This window comes from Oncorhynchus masou, chromosome 4 (assembly GCF_036934945.1).
Source record: "Oncorhynchus masou masou isolate Uvic2021 chromosome 4, UVic_Omas_1.1, whole genome shotgun sequence".
NCBI lineage: Eukaryota > Metazoa > Chordata > Actinopteri > Salmoniformes > Salmonidae > Oncorhynchus > Oncorhynchus masou.
Window position 1 is genome coordinate 8,160,247 of NC_088215.1, and position 22,211 is coordinate 8,182,457.

At 43.6% G+C, this 22,211-nt stretch overlaps 1 protein-coding gene across 4 annotated transcripts in view; it reads left to right on the forward strand.

Moving 5' to 3' along the window:
* The first annotated feature begins 2,652 nt into the window (after positions 1–2,652).
* LOC135522658 (E3 ubiquitin-protein ligase SMURF2-like) overlaps positions 2,653–22,211 on the forward strand; it is a 72,753-nt gene continuing 53,194 nt past the window's right edge. For all 4 annotated transcript variants that reach the window (XM_064949134.1, XM_064949142.1, XM_064949149.1 and 1 more), the window contains exon 1: positions 2,653–3,045. In XM_064949134.1, coding sequence (XP_064805206.1) covers positions 2,994–3,045 — 52 coding nt within the window. In that variant the 5' untranslated portion in view covers positions 2,653–2,993. The remainder of the gene's footprint in view (positions 3,046–22,211) is intronic.

Consider the following 22,211-nt stretch of genomic DNA (forward strand, 5'->3'; position numbering starts at 1 on the left):
CCTTATGTAATACATGTATCACTAGCCACTTTAACTATGCCACTTTGTTTACATACTCATCTCATATGTGTATACTGTACTCGATACCATCTACTGTATCTTGCCTATGCTGCTCTGTACCATCACTCATTCATATATCCTTATGTACATATTATTTATCCCCTTACACTGTGTATAAGACAGTAGTTTAGGAATTGTTAGTTAGATTACTTGTTGGTTATTACTGCATTGTCGGAACTAGAAGAACAAGCATTTCGCTACACTCGCATTAACATCTGCTAACCATATGTATGTGACAAATAAAATTTGATTTGATTTACAAGTGTGAGTTCCTATTAAAGTTCTATTAAAAAGTAAACTAAGATCTAGCCTGTTGATGTTAATTTTGATGCCAAATTTTAAAGGCGCAGTGCAGTCAACATTCTGTTTTTATGTATTTTATATCATATTGTACAACAGATGATGAAACTAAAACTGATCAGTGTTATTTCCTGATAGTTGCTGGTTGAAAATACAATCTACACAGGACCTTCTAATCAGCAGGTTTGCATAGATGGGAGTTTCAGCTTTCCGTGGTGACATCACCATGCAGTAAATTGATTAATAGACCAATAATAGAGTTCCAAACCTCTGACAGCTAGTTTTCAGTTTTCCCCTCCCCACTCAGACCACTCCCAGACAGTCCTAGCAAAATTCTTGCTTGAGAAATATATTTTTGCTAAAAAGCTAATTTTGTCAATTTGAATGGAAATCTATTAAAGTAAGGTACTTAATTGTTACCCAGAAATGTTTTGATATTGAAAAAAAAAACATCTGCATCTGGCCTTTAAGCAATAATAAAAAATAAAAAAATGTAAAGGGTCAATCTGAGATTCAAACTATAACAAAGTAAGCTTCCGGCCACTTTTTGGAGAAACAGCTGAGTGATGGGTCATAGGCCCGCACGTTTAACACGCTAGAAAAGCTGGGTCAGCACACACACACACACACACACACACACACACACACACACACACACACACACACACATCAAAGGATAACACAGTTGATGTATTCGTGGAACGTCACAGTCTGATTTGGAGGCACAGTTTACATCCCCAGTAAAGGCTTATTTATCGTGCAATTTTGACCTGGGCAAGAGGGCTCCCTGCGGGTTTATGACCTGACCTGCTGTCTTTGTGTGGGCCAAACTTGTCCTATGCTGTTCATTGAATGTGACATATTCTGTGATATGGCTTCTTGCTTGTCTCATGCACTTCTGAAAGCAGCCAGTAGATGGCGATATAAACAATTTTGTGTCTAGGAAAAAAGTGCCAATGACATTTTACATTTTTGTATTTGATTTAACCTTTATTTCACTTAAGTCAGTTAGGAAAGTCAGTTAGGAAAAAAATCTTATTTATAATGACTGCCAAACCCTAACCCAGACGACGCTGGACCAATTGTTCGCCGCCCTATGGGACTTCAAATCAAATCAAAGTGTATTTGTCACGTGGGTCGGATACAACAGGTGAAGTAGACCTTACATTGAAATGCTTACTTACAGGCTCTAACCAATGGTGCAAAAAAGGTATTAGGTGAACAATAGGTAGGTAAAGAAATAAAATAACAGTAAAAAGACAGGCCATAAAAGTAGCGAGGCTACATACAGACACCGGTTACTCAGGCTGATTGAGGTAGTATGTACATGAATGTATAGTAAAAGTGACTATGCATATTTCATAAACAGACAGGAGCAGCAGCGTAGAAAGAGGGGTTGGGGGAACACAATGCAAATAGTACGGGTAGACATTTGATTACCTGTTCAGGAGTTTTAAGGCTTGGGGGTAAAAACTGTTGAGAAGCCTATTTGTCCCACACTTGGCACTCCGGTACCGCTTGCCTTCCTCTGACACCGCCTGGTGAAGAGGTCCTGGATGGGAGGCAGCTTAGCCCCAGTGATGTACTGGGCCGTATGCCCTACCCTCTGTAGTGCCTCGCGGTCAGAGGCCGAGCAATTTCCGAACCAGGCAGGTACGTAAATCAACCATTGTAATACAGCCTGGAATCGAACCAGGGTCTGTAGTGACGCCTCTAGACCACTGCACAACTCGGGGGCCCCAGACATGTAGACCAGTGGTTCTTTTTGATTAATGTAGGCCTACCTCCAATCATATTATGTTCTGCCAGAAGTTTACTATACCCGATTTAGAAACACTGATGCAGACCTCTACATATCAGCCCCCTTCTCTCCAGTTAGTCCTACAGACTTGCGCTATGTTTGGTAATGAAGTGGTTCAAGGGAAACGGACAGAAAGTGACATACGTCCACAGTCCTGTGTCAAAAACGTCCAGACAATGCTATTATGAACACACAAGTGTAGGATCAGTTTACCCTCCGCTGGCTCCACAAAACCTATTCACAACCATGAGGAAGGTGAAACATAAAACCGATCTTAGATCAGCCTAGTGAGGCAGTCCAGTGACAGAGGCTGCCTACCATATTGATGAACACAACATAAAACAGTTAAACATGTCCAATAATTTCCCCTAATTTAAATAAACATTGTACATCAATTTAGTGATGTCACTAGAGGGGAGGGTCACTTTCCAAAATATTGAGACCAGCAAGACATCTCGACTTGGAAATTTCAGCCCCCCCCCCCACCCCCCCACCCCCACATACACACGTCTAGCACCCCCAGCGGGAGAGGAGCTCACCCTTGGCTTTTGAAGCAGCCTTGGTCGTCATATAGCACCGTTTCTTTCGGGAGGAGATCCTGGTTTATTGGAAATGAGCTTTTTAATTTCGGTTATTTCAGAGTATGCGCTCGAGACGGCGGTGTAATAGCGCTAGAGCTGTGCTCATCCGGGCCACTGTGCCGTGACTCCATTCTTCTTCATTCACTGAAACTGCCATATAGCTAAATAGGGATTCATTTCTGTGAAATAGCTAGACACATGTATTATACATATTTTTGATAACCCCACGTCAAGCTGGAACACAAACGGGCATGTCTAATCAAGGAGTTAGGAGAAATGGCCCAGTGAAACTGCGGTTGACAGGTAAGAATGTAAAACACCCTCGCTGTTTCTAGCTTGTTAGCTAATGGCGCTATCAAGCTAACGTTGCTAGCTAGCTACAGTAGTGGGCTAGTTTTCTGCGTGAACGTTTACACTTTGTTTTCAGCAACAACGCGATGTTATATTTACAAACACTGGTCAAATGTCGTTAGCTACGCTTCGAATAAGCATACTGTTTTCTAACAAGTAATTGTGTCTTTTTTCAGTTTGTAATACTAGCCAACGTTAGTTTATCTGCCTAGTCAGTTAGCTAGTTAGCTGACATAGTCGTGATTAACGTTGATTTACCGTTAGCTAGCTAGCGAACTCTCCAATTAAAAACATTTGGGGTCATCACAATGACTGCATTAGTTAACTGTTACAACAGTTTTGTTTTCCCACCCATCGTCACCACTTGCATGTGTTGTCCTATAATCTGAATTACAGTACTACTAACATTATTATACATAGGTAATGTTAGTTGGACATTTTAGTAATTCAAGAGCGATTTACATGATAATTTATGGTTAAGTGCCTTGCTCAAGGGCACATCGACATATTTTTCACATAATCAGCGCAGAGATTCGCACTAGCGACCTCTTGGTTACTGGCCCAACGCTCTTAACTGCTAGGCTACCTGCCGCCCGAGTGTGCAGAGACTGCCCATAGTAGCCAGAGCTCTGCAGACTGACACCATTACCAAATGTAGTATTGATTTAGACCAGCAACTTGTATGCCTGTTCCAAATAGTTTACTTTTGTAGCTAATATTTCCGTTCTTTACTGCACTAGTGTTTCAACATTTTCCATCAGTACTTTGATTTGTGTTGGTAATGAACTTTTCAGCACCCCTATATATATATATATATTTTTTTTTAATTTTACCTTTATTTAACCAGGCAAGTCAGTTAAGAACACATTCTTATTTTCAATGACGGCCTGGGAACAGTGGGTTAACTGCCTGTTCAGGGGCAGAACGACAGATTTGTACCTTTATAGCCTCAGCTTGTAGTGCATTCCCCCCTGCTTTAAGACACTTCCTTAGGAGCCAGCATGAGCCCCCTTAACTTTCTGTCCTATTTGGTCCTATTTGCGGTGTCTTTACAACCCAAACATTTGTCTGTTTACTTGAGAAAGCAGTGTTTTGACTGGGGAGAGGAGGCGATGGCATGCCCTGCGTTTCATGTTTCTCCGTGATCAGATCAAATTCCTGACCCCTCTATCTACTAGGACCTGCCAAATTAAATATTTAATCTTGTAATGTACTAGCCGGAAAAGAGTGAACAAGAGTTCCTCGCGGTCCGGCAAGAGTTGTCTGGTTGTTTGGAATATTCCATTACTTTGAAAGTGTTTACCATACAGACCTAATTGCGTAATACCAAGGTAATCACTTGTTACTAACAAAGTAGCCTGTAATGTTACCTCTGTCCATACAAATGCTATCTTCATTATAGAAAAACAAGTGCTTAGTGTGACCTTTATAAAAGGCTTTACATTTTATATTTTGCCCAAGTCCTCTATGATGCAGTAAGCTATCTTTCAATAAAGAGGTGTCATACAATAATAATACCAAAAAAAATCTTGATTCGTGCAATGAAGGCCTGGGTCTCACCCCCCCCCATATGTGAAATGGTTTTAAATGGGCTGCTACAGTGGTCTTCACTTGGAATCCCAGGAATGTGAAACGGAGAGGAAACGTGAGTCTCTCCAGATCATAGGAACATCCTCTGTCTCGTTCACGCCATGGAGGAGGGCAAGAACGCTTCAAACCACTGCTCCTTTCAAACTGAGGAACACCACCACACATTTTAATGCTGCACATTTTTTGCGTGTGTGTCGTAGACGGGCCTCTCCACCCCGGTCTGTCTGTCTGCTCTGTGGTCTCACTGAATTCTCGCTTGTCATTTAGGGATAGGGGAAGGGATGGCTTGCAGACAGTAGAGCTCGATCAGTAGAGTTTGCTGGGTTACTTATAAGCGCTTATAGCTTCCTAGGATCTATTGACTCTATTCAGACCTGGTCCGCCATTATTGTCTAATCGTAATGTAATCGTCAATAGACTACTGTGTCTGCTACCAGCAGTCTGGGAGACGCCTGAAGGTATTCTCAGGCCATTTGTCTGTGCATTTGCCATTTAGAGGCCACATTCAAACTGTCAGTAGTTGCAGCTTTGCCTTGCAATTTATTTGCCATTTCCTCTCGTCTCAGATGCAATTTCGCTCAAGGAATAGCAAGAGCTAATCAAGGCCCTAGCGGTTAGGCCGCATTCCACAGACATCTAAGATCAGTGCTAGTCTGTGAGGGGAGACGGCGGGGTGTTTTTCTGCACTGTTTTCCACCAGCCACAGTCTTTGGCACCTGACTGCAGGTCACAGATCAGGATTGATGGATTGTTTAGTGTGACCCGGTCCTGTTGTTTGCTCACTGGGCTTTTTCCTTCACTTGCTGTCTGATGAAGTCACCTGCCGTTTTGAACGGAATGCCGTTGCCAAGCAGTAAATGGGGAACAGTCTGGCGCTAAGCAGCTACTCCCAACACTACCGTGAGGTGACAATTGCTGCTGTTCGCACCGCTAGCGAACAGCCTGCTGCTGTGAATTAACTACTAAATGGCTAGCTATTCCAACTCCATTTGCTCCTTCGCCTCCAGTTGGCACCGTGAGCATATAGTACCAGCCTGGAAGAATTGTTTCAGATCCTCTCTTATGCAGCATAGTCTGCAATCACACCGGGTGCATCTCAGCTGTCATAAGTGGCTTTTTTTCACAATCTAGGCCTCTTCCTACTGCATCGATGTGACAAAAATTGACCGGTGAAAGCTATTAGCCTAGACTACTTAGTAGCCATCTAATATACAGTTGAAGTCAGAAGTTTCATACACCTTAACCAAATACATTTAAACTCAGTTTTTCCACATTCCTGACATTTAATCCTAGTAAACATTCCCTGTCTTAGGTCAGTTAGGATCACCACTTTATTTTAAGAATGTGAAATGTCAGAATAATAGTCGAGTGATTTTTCGGCTATTATTTCTTTCATCACAATCCCAGTGGGTCAGAAGTTTACATACAAATTGAGTGTATTAGGAAGACCCATTTGCGACCAAACTTTAACTTCCTGACTGATGTCTTGATGTTGTTTCAATATACCTACATAATTTTCCTTTTCTCATGCTGCCATCTATTTTGTGAAGTGCACCAGTCCCACCTGCAGCAAAGCACCCCCACAACATGATGCTGCCTCCCCCATGCTTCACGGTTGGGATGGTGTTCTTCGGCTTGCAAGCATCCCCCTTTTCCCTCCAAACATAACAATGGTCATTATGGCCAAACAGTTCTATTTTTTGGAGCTGTGGCTTCTTCCTTGCTGAGTGTCGATATAGGACTCGTTTTACTGTGGATATAGATACTTTTGTACCGGTTTCCTCCAGCATCTTCACAAGGTCCTTTGCCATTGTTCTGGGATTGATTTGCACTTTTCGCACAAGTACATTCATCTCTAGGAAACAGAACGCGTCTCCTTCCTGGGCGGTATGGCGGCTGCATGGTCCCGTGGTGTTTATCCTTGCGTATTATTGTTTGTACAGATTAACTTGGTACCTTCAGGCATTTGGAAATTGCTCCCAAGGATGAACCAGACTTGAGGAGGTCTACATTTCAAGCAAAGAGGCACTGAGTTTGAAGGTAGGCTTTGAAATACATCCACAGGTACAACTTCTATTGACTAAAATTATGTCAATGAGCCTATCAGAAGCTTCTAAAGCCATGACATTATTTTCTGGAATTTTCCAAGCTGTTAAAAGGCACAGTCAACTTGGTGCATGTAAACTTCTGACCAACTGGAATTGTGATACAGTGAAATAATCTGTCTGTTAACAATTGTTGGAAAAAATGACTTGTGTCATGCACAAAGTAGACATCCTAACCGACTTGCCAAAGCTATAGTTTGTTAACAAGAAATTTGTGGAGTGGTTGAAAAACGAGTTTAATGACTCCAACCTAAGTGTTTGTAAACTTCCGACTTCATCTGTTTTACATGAATCTATCCCATGACTAAAGGTCAGTGCAGACGAGGAAGCCACTTTAGACTGTTGAGTCTCTCTCTAGCATTTTGGGAAGTGGGCCTGGAGGAGCTGAGTAAGAGCGAGTGGGGAAAAGCCAGGAAGCTGGCGATTTTAAGATAAAGGCCCCGCCTCCGTCCTTCCTAGGCCGATCATTAGCCGGTGGGGGGAAGAGAGCGAGAGAATGCGTTTTTGGAAAGTTAGCAGAGGCCACTGTCTCAGCATTCACTCAGTCAGCGGTCAGAAAATAAAGGTTGTGTGTCCTCAAGGGGAACACACACACTCTTCCACAGGATGTATCATCAGCACCGAGCTAAATTGGGAGCCCTGTTAACTCCTGTCCCCAAGATGAAGGAAATGTATTTGATTGTGTTTTGTGAAGGGTAACCAACATCTGGTAAAGGTACGCCAACAAGACAATTTTGAATGGCATTGGGAGCTGGTTTTACTGCCCTCAGCGCTGTCCTGTCCCACCCTCCCTCCTAGCAGGATTAAGTTAATGCTGGGTTGCACAGTCTAGTAGGCTGGGCCAGATGTTTTGAATGAAAGCAGATTAGAGGCATTCGTTTGCTGTTAATCTAAATCGACACAGTGAGAAGAGGCCATTCCCGTGTGTAATTGTTGTCACTTGGTGTTGGCTAGTTGTATACCGCCACATGAAACCTATTCTACCGGGTCAAACTAGATCCTTTGCGAAAGGCAAAGGCCGCTGCAAATACGTTTTAGCCAAGCAGCCATATTGATTAGAAAATTACATTTTTGTTGTTGTTGATTCGCAAAAACATTTTAAGATAAGGCAGTACAGCATCCGTCCAGACAGAGGCTTAATTTGGCCACGTGGCTCTCTCCGCCCACCCGGCTCTGCAGAGCAGTCTGACCCATTTTAAGGCGCAATCAATAGGTGTTTGTCAGAAATCCATTGCAGCAATCTCCTCTAAGTTTCTGTGTTGGAATGAAAATGCTTCAGTGTTGCCTTGCCTCTCCAGCTGAATATCAATGGGAGGAGAGTCGGATGAATTGGCTCTGTAACGGTTCACTGCCTTGAAATGTGGGGTTTGATGCCTTTCTATAAGTCACAAGGGTCCTAGTACGTATTGTAAACCAGCCTACATGCTCCTTTCCATACTGCATACAGTTGGCTTTATTTTTCTGTCTCTTCTCTGTTCTTTTTCATGTTTCTTCTATGGGCTGTCACTCAGTTTTCTGTACGTCAGTACAACGTTCCCCCTATGACAACCCTTCTGTGTGAGAAGTGTCTACTGGCGGAGGGAGGGAGTGGGTGTCTGCTCAAAAATGTCACACTCATTGTAGGCTACTGAAGCGAAGCAGCCCATCTGGGATGGCCTGCGATGTCTGTCCTTCTCTGGTTTTTCCTACCCGAGTCTTTCCTCAGTCGAGGTTGTCTTTTCATGTTGCCTCTGTTTGCTTCATACCTGCATTATACTTCCATTCAAGCTAGAAGAGACACAGAGGAATGGAGAATTGTTAAGTTTAATAGAGAATGACTTGAAGGCTCCTGTCAAAAGCTCAGTCATTGTCAATCTTGACTGTTTCCTTAAGGTAATCATCAGATGACTCACTCACTATTATGCCTATATGATATTGTAGAGCATGTGTCCTCCTATCTGCAGTGATTGTCAACCCAGGATCTAGACTCCAGATTTCTAGGTCAGGGTGTAAAACATAAAACGTTAGGGGGGGAAATGAACTCAATATACTTTCAAATGACTAAAGCCAAATCAAAACTGTGCAGAAATGATAATCAACCTATTTTCATACAGTGTCTTGACAGTCCAGCTCGCTAACAATCAGTAGACAGTCAGGAAGCATTGAAGATTCCCAAAATAATGCATAGAGGACAATTATTTTAGCCGATTTTTGCCACCAAGGAAATATAACCACTTTTCAGTGCAACCCTCCTGAACTCGTTCAAGACCGACTGTGGCCCCCGTGGGGGAAAATGTGTTTGATGCCCCTGCTCTAGTTTATCAGTAACCCCAGGAATGTCAGTCAGAGAAGTAGTGTGGTGGAGACCAGAGCTAGTCTTTCTAACCTGTGAATGAATGGCCCTTGTGGGAGTGATATATAGTGAGCAGGTCTGTTTGAGTGTGTGGGCTCTGGCTATGGTCAGTTAGAAGTAACTTAGGAGGTCTTGTGTCATCTGCTTTGAATAGACCCCTGTCTGAGCGGTGTAGTCTATAGCTGAATTGTGTAGTCTGTGTGCATGGCCCTTGTAATAGGCCATTTAGCAGACGCTGTTATCCAAGGTCGACTTAGTTATGCATGCATACATTTTTCATATGGGTGGTCCTGGGAATCGAACCCCTCTTCCCTGGTGTTACAAGCACCATGCTCTACCAATGGAGCTACAAAGGACCAAGAGCAGTTAGCGATGTGTGTTGGCTGTCGTCAGTAAGCGGCTGTGTAGGGAGTCCTGTGTCATCTGCATTAAAGTCTGAATAGTGCAGTGTAGTCTGTAGCCTTATAGTGTAGTCTGTGTGCACGGCCCTTGTCTGAGCCAGAGCTTTTTTTCTCAGTGATCTGTCGATGGATGGAGAGAGAGAGGGCTTGTGTTGCGTCCAGGTGCTGCTATGCACATCCAGACTTCCTTGGCTCTGTTTAGTCTGCCCCGGCCACTCTCACACCACTCTAGACGACTGGGCTCCGACGCAGAGCTGCCCCAGGAGGCCCCCCACTCCACTCTTCACTCCAGATGACCGGGCTCCACGGCAGAGCTGCCCCCTCTTACATGGAAACCTTCATATCCTGTCTCTATCTGGCAGTATGCCTACACTGGCTGTCTGCTTTATATACGTTGCTCTGTGTGCCAGTGAGCTAAACAAAAAGAGCAAATGATAACCCAGAGCAATAATAATAATGAAGATTTAATGGGTTGGTTATCTTCATTACTAGTTGTTGTATGTACAGTCATTGGCTTTATCGTGTCTGAATTGGCTGGTAAAGGGTCGCGTTACAGTTTTAGAAATCTGCGTTTTCAAAACAGACCTTCCAAAAATCTGTTTTAAACCGTTTCACTTGCCTTTTTATATTGAAAGTAATGTTTTAACTTTTTTTTGTGACAATTTGTCTGATGCTGAGAAGAAATTGCAATAAAAAGTATTTTATATCTCTATTTACAAAATGCAGCAAGATACTACTTATGTGTATTTATTTTTTGTGAATTCTGCATTAGCGGGAGCCCACTTGTGCGGTGGGGTTTAATGCATGCTGCCCGGCTGGCACGGGCAGTTAGGCTAATCTGTTGCGTGTGTTGGTTAGACATCTGTTCGAATTATGCGCTTCAGGGAATTTGCTTATCAATAGCAGATAAGTGGGTTTTGTCTGAAATCATTTACGACTTTGTAGATGTTAAAATTCCTTGAAGGTGCTCACGTTATTCGTAAGTCATTACGAGTCCTCTAGACAGTTCAACTTTAGTCTGCATGTCTCTTAGCTGATGGAGTTTGACTGTTTTTATCTGCCTAATGGATTTGCAATCTACAGCTGTCTGGCTGGACCGTTTGGAAATTGGCACATCACTGACAATTGGGCAGTTGATTGCTTTATTGCCAAACTATGTTTTCTGGACAGAAGATGACGAGTCTTGTTCAGTTAACCGCTCTGGTTTGACATTTTTCTGTGGGGAATTGAAAGGCTCTGAAGGAGTGTCAACGTGGTGTAGTCGTGTGTGTACACGTATACGTTTATCCACGGTTCACCTGGCCAGACAAGACAGGAAGGGAGGGAGGTTGGGTAGACTAAATGTATTTTTGTCATGTTGATACCACACACACAAAATACTTAGCTTTCTCTCAGAGCAAACAGGTGTAGGTGGTTGAGACAGAGGTACATAGATTTAGGACCCTTTGAGGAAGCTGTTTCCTTTAGCAGTGGTTCTCCATTCAACTTCCCTTCGATTTTTCAGTTTAACAGATGAAGCGTTTCAGTCGTTTAAAAGGGAGTGATTGTCTAAACGTCTGCTGAATGTTTTGCCATGTCATTGGAAAATGTAGTCTAGCCTAATGTGGCTGTATTTAAACCAAGGTTGTGTCTTGAATGGCAACCTATTCCCTACATAGTGCACTTATTTTGACCATGGTCCATAGGGCTCTGGGCAAAAATAGACCACTGGAAAGGCGATAGGGTGCCATTTGGGACGCACACCAGGCATCTGTAAAACTACCTGCACCTTCAACCTCTCTGGTGCTGAGTTTCTACTCATTTTGATGATTCATGCAAGTTCTGCACTGTGCACTCTTCGAATTATGGCTTAAGAATTCTGGCAGACACCGGACTTTGGTCTAGACAACAAGCAAATGATGTTATTGTTATTATAGCCCTGAATCCTAGGATTTAAGAATAACCCCCAGAAGTGGGGGATTGGTACGGTCTCACAAGGTCCTGCGTTTTTTTGTTGTTGATTCTGGCATGTCCCATATTGCGGGCGGGGAACGGAGCACCATGCTGTTTGTGGCTATCTCAGTTTCACTCTCTTGGTTTTCATGCTGCGAGGGAGCCCCGGTATGGTGTGTAAGATTATGGCTTGTGTTTCATTGATACAGTTGTTTTCAGTTTACACGGACATACAGTGCATTCGGAAAGTATTCAGACCGCTTGACCTTTTCCACATTTTGTTACTTTAAAGCCTTATTCTGAAATGGAATAAAAAAATGTTTTCCCTCAATCTACACACAATACTATATAATGACAAAGCAAAAACCATTAAAAAAAAACCTAAACATTTGTAAATGTTTTACAAATAAACTGAAATATCACATTTACATAAGTATTCAGCCACTTTAAACAATGCTACCTAATATAATGTTTACATACCCTGCATTATTTATCTCATATGTATACATATACCTGTACTCTATCATCTACTGCATCTTTATGTAATACATGTATCACTAGCCACTTTAACTATGCCACTTTATTTACATACTCATCTCATATGTATATACTGTACTCGATACCATCTACTGTATCTTGCCTATGCCGCTCTGTACCATCACTCATTCATAAATCTTTATGTACATATTCTTTATCCCTTTACACTTGTGTATAAAACAGTAGTTTTGGAATTGTTAGCTAGATTACTCGTTGGTTATTACTGCATTGTCGGAACTAGAAGCACAAGCATTTCGCTACACTCACATTAACATCTGCTAACCATGTGTATGTGACAAATAAAATTTGATTTAGTACTTTGAAGCACCTTTGGCAGCGATTACAGCCTCTAGTCTTCTTGGGTATGGCGCTAACAGCTTGGCACACCCTGTGTTTGGGGAGTTTCTCCCATTCTTCTCTGCAGACCCTCTCAAGCTCTGTCAGGTTGGATGGGGAGCATCGCTGCACAGCTATTTTCAGGTCTCCAGTGAAGTTTGATCGGGTTCAGCTCTGGCTCGGCCACTCAGACACAGACTTGTCCCTAAGCCACTCCTGCATTGTCTTGGCTGTGTGCTTAGGGTCATTGTCCTGTTGGAAGGTGAACCTTTGCCCCAGTCTGAGGTCCTTAGCGCTCTGGAGTAGAGGACGGCCGATTAATCGGAATGGCTGATTAATTAGGGCCGATTTCAAGTTTTCATAACAATCGGAAATCGGTATTTTGGGCACAGATTTTGCCCCCCCCCCCAAAAGTATTATTTTGGGGTCCCTTTATTTAACTAGGCAAGTCAGTTAAGAACACATTCTTATTTTCAATGACGGCCTAGGAACGGTGGGTTAACTGCCTTGTTCAGGAGCAGAACGGCAGATTTTCACCTTGTCACCTCGGGGGACCCAATCTTGCAATCTTACAGTTAACAAGTCCGACTATAACCACCTGCCTCTCGTTGCATGCGAATGCAGTAGAAGCCAAGGTAAGTTGCTAGCTAGCATTAAACTTATCTTATAAACAAACAATCAATCATAATCACTCGTTATAACTACGTTTTTTTTTTTACCTTTATTTAACCAGGCATGTCAGTTAAGAACAAATTCATATTTTCAATGACGGCCTAGGAACAGTGGGTTAACTGCCTGTTCAGGGGCAGAACGACAGATTAGTACCTTGTTAGCTCGGGGGTTTGAACTTGCAACCTTCCGGTTACTAGTCCAACGCTCTAACCACTAGGCTACCCTGCCGCCCCATGGTTGATGATATTACTAGTTTATCTAGCGTGTCCTGCGTGGCATATAATAGATGCAATGCTGGGGGATGATTTAACAAAACCATAAACACCAATGCCTTTCTTAAAATCAATACACAGAAGTATATATTTTTAAACCTGCATATTTAGCTAAAATAAATCCAGGTTAAGCAGGCAATATTAACCAGGTGAAATTGTGTCACTTGTCTTGCGTTCATTGCATGCAGAGTCAGGGTATGTGCAACAGTTTGGGCAGCCTGGCTCTTTGCGAACTAATTTGGCAGAATTTTACGTAATTGTGACATAACATTGAAGGTTGTGCAGTGTAACAAGAATATTTAGACTTAGGGATGCCACCCGTTAGATAAAATACCGAACGGTTCCGCATTTCACTGAAAGAATAAACGTTTGGTTTTTAGAAATGATAGTTTCCGGATTCGACCATATTAATGAACAAAGACTGCTATTTCTGTGTTTTATAACTAAGTCTATGATTTGATAGAGCAGTCTGACTGAGCGATGGTAGGCAGCAGCAGGCTCGTAAGCATTCATTCAAACAGCACTTTCGTGAGTTTTGTCAGCAGCTCTTCGCAATGACAGCGCTGTTTATGACTTCAAGCCTATCAGCATAATGGCTGGTGTAACCAATGTGAAATGGCTAGCTAGTTAGCGGGGTGCGCGCTAATAGCGTCTCAAACGTCACTCGCTCTGAGACTTGGAGTAGTTATTCCCCTTGCACTGCAAGGGCCGTGGCTTTTGTGGAGTGATGGGTAACGCTGCTTCGAGTGTGGCTGTTGTCGATGGGTTCCTGGTTCGAGCCCAGGTAGGAGCGAGGAGAGGGACAGAAGCTATACTGTTACACTGGCAATACTATAGTGCCTATAAGAACATCCAATAGTCAAAGGTATATGAAATACAAATAGTACAGAGAGAAATAGTCCTATATTCCTATATTAACTACAACCTAAAACCTCTTACCTTGGAATATTGAAGTCTCATGTTAAAAGGAACCACCAGCTTTCATATGTTCTAATGTTACCTTTAGTTAACCAAAGCAAGTCAGTTAAGAACAAATTCTTATTTTCAATGATGGCCTCGGAACAGTGGGTTAACTGCCTGTTCAGGGGCAGAATGACAGATTAGTACCATGTCAGCTCGGGGGTTTGAACTTGCAACCTTCCGGTTACTAGTCCAACGCTCTAACCACTAGGCTACCCCAGGTAGCCTAGTGAGCAAGGAACTTAGATGTTAGCTTTTTTACATGGCACATACTGCACTTTTACTTCTCCAACACTTTGTTTTTGCATTATTTAAACCAAATTGAACATGTTTCATTATTTATTTGAGGCTAAATGGATTTTTATTGATTTATTATATTAAGTTAAAATAATTGTTCATTCAGTATTGTTGTAATTGTCATTATTCCAAATACATTTTTAAAAATCGTCCGATTAATCTGTAATGGCCTTTTTTGGTCCTCCAATAATGGGTATCGGATCTCTCAGTACTTTGCTCTATTCCTTATCCCTCAATCCTGACTAGTCTCCGAGTTGCTGCCGCTGAAAAACATCCCTCCCCACAGCATGGTGCTTCACCGTTGGGATGGTGCAAGGTTTCTTCTAGACGTGACACTTGGCATTCAGGCCAAAGAATTCAATCTTGGTTTCATCATACCAGAGAATCTTGTTTCTCATGGTCTGAGAGTCGTTTAGATACTTTTTGTAAACTCCAAGCGGGCTGTGGCTTCCTTCTGGCCATTCTACCATAAATGCCTGATTACTGGAGATCTGTAGAGATGGTTGTACCTTCATGGAAAATTCTCCATTTCCTAGAGGAACTCTGGAGCTCTGTCAGTGACCATCGGGTTCTTGGTCACCTCCTTGACGATTTATCAGTTTGGCCAGCTGTAGGAAGAGTCTTAGTGGTGGAGCTCTAGGGACAATTCCTTCAACCTCATGGCTTGGTTTTTGCTCTGACATGCACTGTCAACTCTTGGACTTTATATAGACGTGTGTGCCTTTCCAAATCATGTCCAAACAATTACATTTACTACACAGGTGAACTCGAATCAAGTTGTAGAAACATCCCAAGGGTGATCAATGGAAACCGGATCGACCTGATCAAAGTGTCTGAATACTTATTTACATAAGGTATTTCTGTTTTTTTTATTTTTAATACTTTAATTAGCAAACATTTCTAAACCTGTTTTTGCTTTATAGTGTGTAGATTGAATAATATTTTTTATTATATAAATACATTTTAGAATAAGGCTGTAACGTAACAACATTTGGATAGAGTCAAGGGATGAATACTTTCGGAATGCACTGTGTACTAAGTATATAGAGCGGACGCGTTTGGTGTGGAACACTGCTCTGCAGAGTAAAGTCTGCTGTCGGCAAGTATTTGCACATGATTTAGCCCAAGGTGGATGCTCTTGATATGATGATGATGCTCATCATGCACATGATGATTTAAAGCATCATTTGAACCAAGGCTGGCCCATGAAGTCTCAAGGAAATGTAATTGTGCCTTGGTATCAATAATGCAGATATTCGGTTACAGAATATTGTCTCACAGTAGGTTTCTTATTCAAAGTCAAAAACGTTGGCCTAGATCCTTTGCCAGGCTCTTTCCAAGGCATCATTCAACTTCCTTAATCATGGTTGCCGTGGCTGGTTCTCAGGTCAAAATTCTCACCATATTGAAACGGACTCCCCTATTGGTCCAACTGACAATAGCACCTGCTCACCGAACCAGAAGCAGTCCGATGTTCATTCTCCTTCAAGTAAGGTTTCATAGGGTGAAGCCCAGGTTTGGCAAGCAGAAGAGCAGCACAGCATGCATCAAGTTTGGTTGAAGTGTCTGGTGCTTCAGGGCCCACCAGCTACAAAGCACTTTTTACAGTGCCTGATCACGGGTTGGTTAAATCCTCTCTTCGTCCAGGTCTGCGCAAAGGAGAGCAAGAGGAAGCTTTATCTGTTATTCAAATTATGACAGTGGAAGGAGTGCACACCTCATGACTTGCATAACAATATTATGGGTGGGAGTGGAGGCCGGGAGAAGAGTTTTAGAGGTGGGCCGAAAGTCCATCACTCGATATGCAAAATACATTCATCTTTCTAAAAGTGCATTCTTGGGTTTATGTCTTAGTGTAAGCTAGTATCATCTGGAAGAAGGACCACCATAGTGTGTCTTACTGTATGCCTTAATATTCTATCTATCTGTGTCTTACTATATGCCTGATGACAAGCGGTACTGTATCCTCTCTCTCGCTGTCTCTCGCTCCCCCCTGTTTGCGATCGCTCGCCGGATCTTGCCCAGACAGCGTACAGTCACCGCTGCCGGCGGCTTCTCTCTTCCTGTCTCAACCCCATGCACCGCCGCCACCGCAACACAACAGATGCCTCACCACTGCGACCTAGCATGGCTTCTTAGACAGAACTGTTGACGTAGCTGACGTCATGCGTGAAAAGGTGTAAGAGTTGTGGCCAACTTGCCAAGCGAATGTTCTGCTGCTTCTAAGAACTGCCGGTGACATGACATGAGAGATCGTCATTGATAACATCTTTGCATGAAGGTGTTGGAACAGGTTGGCTTCAGTTCAGCTTCAAATGTCACTCAACTTATCTGACTAGCCTTTTTGGGTATTCAAGCACAGAGGGGTTTTTGAGGATCTGTAGAGCCTATGTAGACTAGAGAGAGTGCATTGGCTGTCCTCGTCAATTGACTTTCCCAGTCATTCTATGGCCCGGATGTTGGATGTAGCAGACAGGGCCTGACTCTGAGGAGGCGAGGTGGTCTCTAAACCCTTGAGGAAGTGGTGAAGATGAGACTGTCGAACACTCACTGTTTTTGCTTGGAGGTTGTGTCTCACTGTCCACCAAATCAAATGTATTTGTCACATGCGCCGAATACAACAGGTGTAGACCTTACAGTGAAGTGCTTAACACCACACCACTGAGTGTCTTTTATGCCACTCGGCAGCATGTCTAGCTACTGTACTTTCCCCCCTCTCTTCCCTTTTCCTCTCCTGCTCCAATGACATCCCATTTTTCTTCCTTTCACCATGTAGTGCTGTACTTCTGTGGGGTCTTTTCTTCTTGTTGTCCGTTGTACCTTTTGTAAGCCTGGCTTTCTTCTCCCCATAAGTCAATATCAGGGGTCCCCTTTATCCTCTTCAATGTTGTCATTCTAGAAAGCATTTAAGCTACTGTCACTCAGTTAGACTAGGTGGGCTCCATTATGGGAGCTCAGCATGCTGTATCGTTCCTTCAGTGGAGAGCACAGCATGCTAATGCATGGCACCGATAGACCTTACGTGGAAAGTGATGAGTACAAGACGGAAGCATAGACGATGTACGTGAAACGCGAACACACTGTTTGAAATGGAGTGTCCGTTTCTCTTCCTGTCTCAGATTCAAGCTCTCATGACCACAACAGCCCTGGGTCCTGTGAAAGTCTGCCAAACTTAGCCCAATATTTATGTGTACACGGAGACTGTCAGGAACTGCAGCCTGAGTAACCTTTCTCGCTCTCTCTCTGTCTCTCTCTAGGGGAATTACACAGACTGCTGGAGAACATGACAGTCTGTGCTGTCTTCATGTCTCTTGCTCTCTCTGTCCCTCGCTCGCTGTGTGTGTGTGTGTGGCTTGCTCTCTTTGTCTCGTTCGCTACGTCTGGCTCGCTCACTTTCTTCTCTCGGTTTCTCCACCCATCTTAACGTTGATGATGATGACGGATGTCAGACGGGAGTGGGCTCTCATCCGTACTAGAAGCGCAAAGTGCTGTAACACCCTCCCACCAGTTCCACTGCCATATTGTCAAGGGAGGGAGGGGTATGCATCATGTGAGCTGGAATCTGTTCCCCTCAGTAGTGTGCCAGTCTGCCAGAGCATCCGTCCATGCAGCCCAAAACCCCCACACGTTATCATTAGTCTGAACGACGAGCTAGATGTGATGTCCCTACCAGTGCACTTCTTCCTCTCATGGCTCCTGCGCCCCCATTCTCACTTCTCGTCTCAGCTCAAACTGCTATAGAGAGAGACTTGATATGTGTCCCTAAAATTCCCCGGAAGCCATATAACTAATTCTCGTCTTGCACTCTCGCGGCTCACCCGTACCCCTCATCTTGTCTCAGCTCAATCTACTATATAGGCTTACTTGATACAGTATGTGTCCACAGATTTCTCCCCAGCCACATTTTCACAAATGTATTTATTAACACTAAGTCCACCTTAACAGAGTTCCCTCTTCAGCGGTCTCCCTCAAACCCCATAGTGGCTCATCCTTGGCGTAGGGGTTTTGAATTGAAACACTGGCACATCCATTTCCCAGAGCTACTCCTCCTCTTCTTTCTTCCTCTTCCCACGTTCCCGGGGCAGATCCGCAGCGCCAGATGGGAAATGATTCATCGTCTCTGTATGGGTCGCTGTGTGTGTGCGTGTGTGCAAGTGCATTTGCGTATGGGCCTGTGTGTGTGCACGCCTGGGGGTTGATGAAAAGTTAGACTGTTTGGTTTGGAAGGGCCCAAACGAGATGAAATGTATGTAAGCCAACATGTAATGTGACCAACGCTATTCCCAAACCTCCCTCTTTTCCTCCCCAGCCGCTCCTGCTTTAGGGGTTATGTTGATATCATGGGAACAATGGGAAGTCAAGTGTATCCGTACAGGGAGAACTATGGTGTCTGTACGTACAACACGTATGGGGCTCTTACAGACTGCAGACGTGCACAGTAGGACAGACACCGACACGCACACACATCCACTATCTTCCTGTCCAGTCCCAGCTTCTGACACCGTTCCAGGTCAAGGAAGAATAGAAGGGTTGGTCAAACCCTGAGTCATGTATCTCTGAGGCTCTCCCTCCCACAGCTTCACCCGGGCAGAGCCTCAACCTGAGAGGCCCCAGCAGGAAATGACTGTCATTGGTCACAGGTAGAGCAGCATTCCAAAGAGTGTCATATCCTATTAGTTTTTATACAGAACCACAAAGCGCTCTGGCACGTGATTGATACATTTTCTGGTTAGGCTAGATGAACCGTATCATTGAACAGCCGAAGCATGAAACCTTAATTTGGAAAGTACAACTGATGGAGCTCTAATTTAGCGTCTATTATTTTACCTGATAACAACCATCAGCTAGCATACTTCTCCTACTGCGCGTATTCTGTAATACTCTGTATTTACACTAGCCTAGCTCCCTCTTGCTCACTCAACTCCCTCTCTCCCAATGGACAAACCCTCCCTCCCGCCGTCCTCCCATGTTTGTCAGGCAGCGTGCCAGCTTGTGAGCGGCGACGCTGCTCTGCGTTCCACTCCAGATTCCAGATTAGCGTCTGGGCGCTGATGAGGGGTGTGTCAGCTGGAGCAGCTCTGGAGCAGGGAGCCATGGTTGAGGCGGGGCTATTTTAACGGATGACATAATTGGCATCCTGAGCATTCGTAGAGCTGGGAGGCTCTACGAGGGAGTAATGGCTGGCCAAATGAAGTGTGCTGTAGATTAGAACTCTTGTTTGATGTCCTCCGTTTCAGTTTGTATGTGTGTAGACGGCCCGGGTCGTTCTAGTTTCTGTGTCAGTTTACTACCCTAAACTTCATACGTGCATGCCTGTACGTCTAGGAGTGCGGTGTGATTGGGTAGGTTTCCACTGAAAGCCGACAGGCCAGGGAGGGAGCCGTGGTGGAGGGGAAGAGGAAGTCTTTTGTTTGTACTGGAACAATGCTGTGAATGAGACAGTGTGGGGCTGAAACAGGAGTCCAAACAGGACAGAGGTGACTGATGGGCGTCTACAGGCCCTGCCTGTCGGTAATGAGGTTTGCACCCTGGGTGGTGTGTTGGGGGAAGAGTCTTGTTCGAAAGCATGGCCTGGGTCATAACACAGATCCCATTGCAGGGAGGTGGGTGAGGTGCGTCTCTCTCTCGGCAGCTGCATACATACACTCCTTTTGACTTATGACCTAAACTAGCTGGGAATCAATCCATTGACTCTTTTCTCCCTTGTTTTCACACACCCCCGCTTCCTCAAAAGCAGCCCGTCCTTCCCCCTTCTCAGTAGTTTTCCATCCCAGCCCACTTTGACCACTGTGTGAAAGACTATGACAGTGTCACCAAAGCTCTCCAGACTAGATGTCTAGAACATTCAGCTTATCCTATCCCAATCCATTGGCGGTCAATAGCTGAACTAACGCTGGATCAGTGTTCTGCTCTCACATTAGGCTAACATACAGTTGAGTTGACAGGGTAATGTCTGACTGCATAGATGGCTGTAAGGATTTCACATACAGTGCCTTCAGAAAGTATTCATACACCTTGACTTATTCCACGTTATTTTGTTACAGCCTGAATTTATTAAATCTACACACAATACCTCATCATGTCAAAATGAAAACATGTTTTTAGAAATGTGTGCAAATGATAGAAAAATAAATTCAGAAATATCTAATTTACGTAAGTAATTCACAACCCTGATTCAATACTTTGCAGAAGCGCCTTTGCCATCGATTAGTCTTTCTGGGTAAGTCTCTAAGAGCTTTCCACACCTGGATTGTGCAACATTTACTCATTTTTCTATTCAGAATTCTTCAAGCTCTGTTAAATTGTTTTTTTCATCATTGCTAGTGCCATAGGCTTTCAAGTAGATTTTAAGTCAAAACTGTCACTTGGTAACTCAGGAACATTCGTTGTCCACTTGGTAAGCAACTCCAGTGTAGATCTGGCCTTGTGTTGTAGGATATTGGTGCATTCATCCAAGTGTCTGGTGGAAAGCAGACTGAACCAGGTTTTCCTCTAGGATTTGACCCGTGCTTAGCTCCATTCCGTTTCTTTTTATCCTGAAAAACTCCCCAGTCCTTAACGACTACAAGCATGCCCATATCATGATGCAGCCACCACTATGCTTGAAAATATGGAGTGTGTTAGTAATGTGTTTATGTATTGGATTTGCCCCCAAACAACACTTGTATTCAGAACAAAAAGTGAATGGCTTATTTTTTTGTTTTCGCCCCAATTTCGTGGTATCCAGTTGGTAGTTAGTCTTGTCTCATCTAGTGTGCGATGGGACATGGACATCCCTGCTGGCCAAACCCTCCCCTAACCCGGACGACGCTGGGTCAATTGTGCGCCGCCCAATGGGTATCCCGGTCGCGGCCGGCTACGACAGAGCCTGGACTCGAACCCAGAATCTCTAGTGGCACAGCTAGAACTGTGATGCAGTGCCTTCGACCACTGCAACACTCGGCAGGCCTCTTTTCCACTTTTTTGCAGTGTTACTTTAGTGCCTTGTTGCAAACAGGATGCATGTTTTGGATAATTTTTATTCTGTGCAGGCTTCCTTTTCATTCTGTCAATTAGGTTAGTATTGTGGAGTAACTACAATGTTGTTGATCCATCCTAAGGAGAAAACGATTACAGCCATTAAACGCTAACTGTTTTAAAGTCACCATTGGCCTCATGGTGAAATCCCTGAGGTGTTTCCTTCCTCTCCGGCAACTGAGTTAGGAAGGACGCCTGTATATTTGTTGTGACTTGGTGTATTGATACACCATCCAAAGTGTAATTAATAACTTCATCATGCTCAAAGGGAGATTCAGTGTCTGCTTTTACATTTCTTTTTACCCATCTACAGTACCTGTAGGTGCCCTTCTTTGCGATACATTGGAAAACCTCCTTGGTCTTAGGTTGAATCTGTTTGAAATTCACTGCTCGATTGAGGGACCTTATATTACCTGTATGTGTCGGGTACAGAGATGAGGTAGTCATTTAAAAATCATGTTAAACACTTATTGCACACAGTGAATCCATGCAACTTATTATGACTTGTGACACATTTTTTATACTGAATGTATTTAGGCTTGCCATAACAAAGGGGTTAATTTCAGCTTTTCATTTTTCATTAAAACATAATTCCACTGGCAGTGTGTGTAGGCCAGTGACGACAAATCTCAATTTTAATACATTTTAAATTTGGACTGTATGTGGA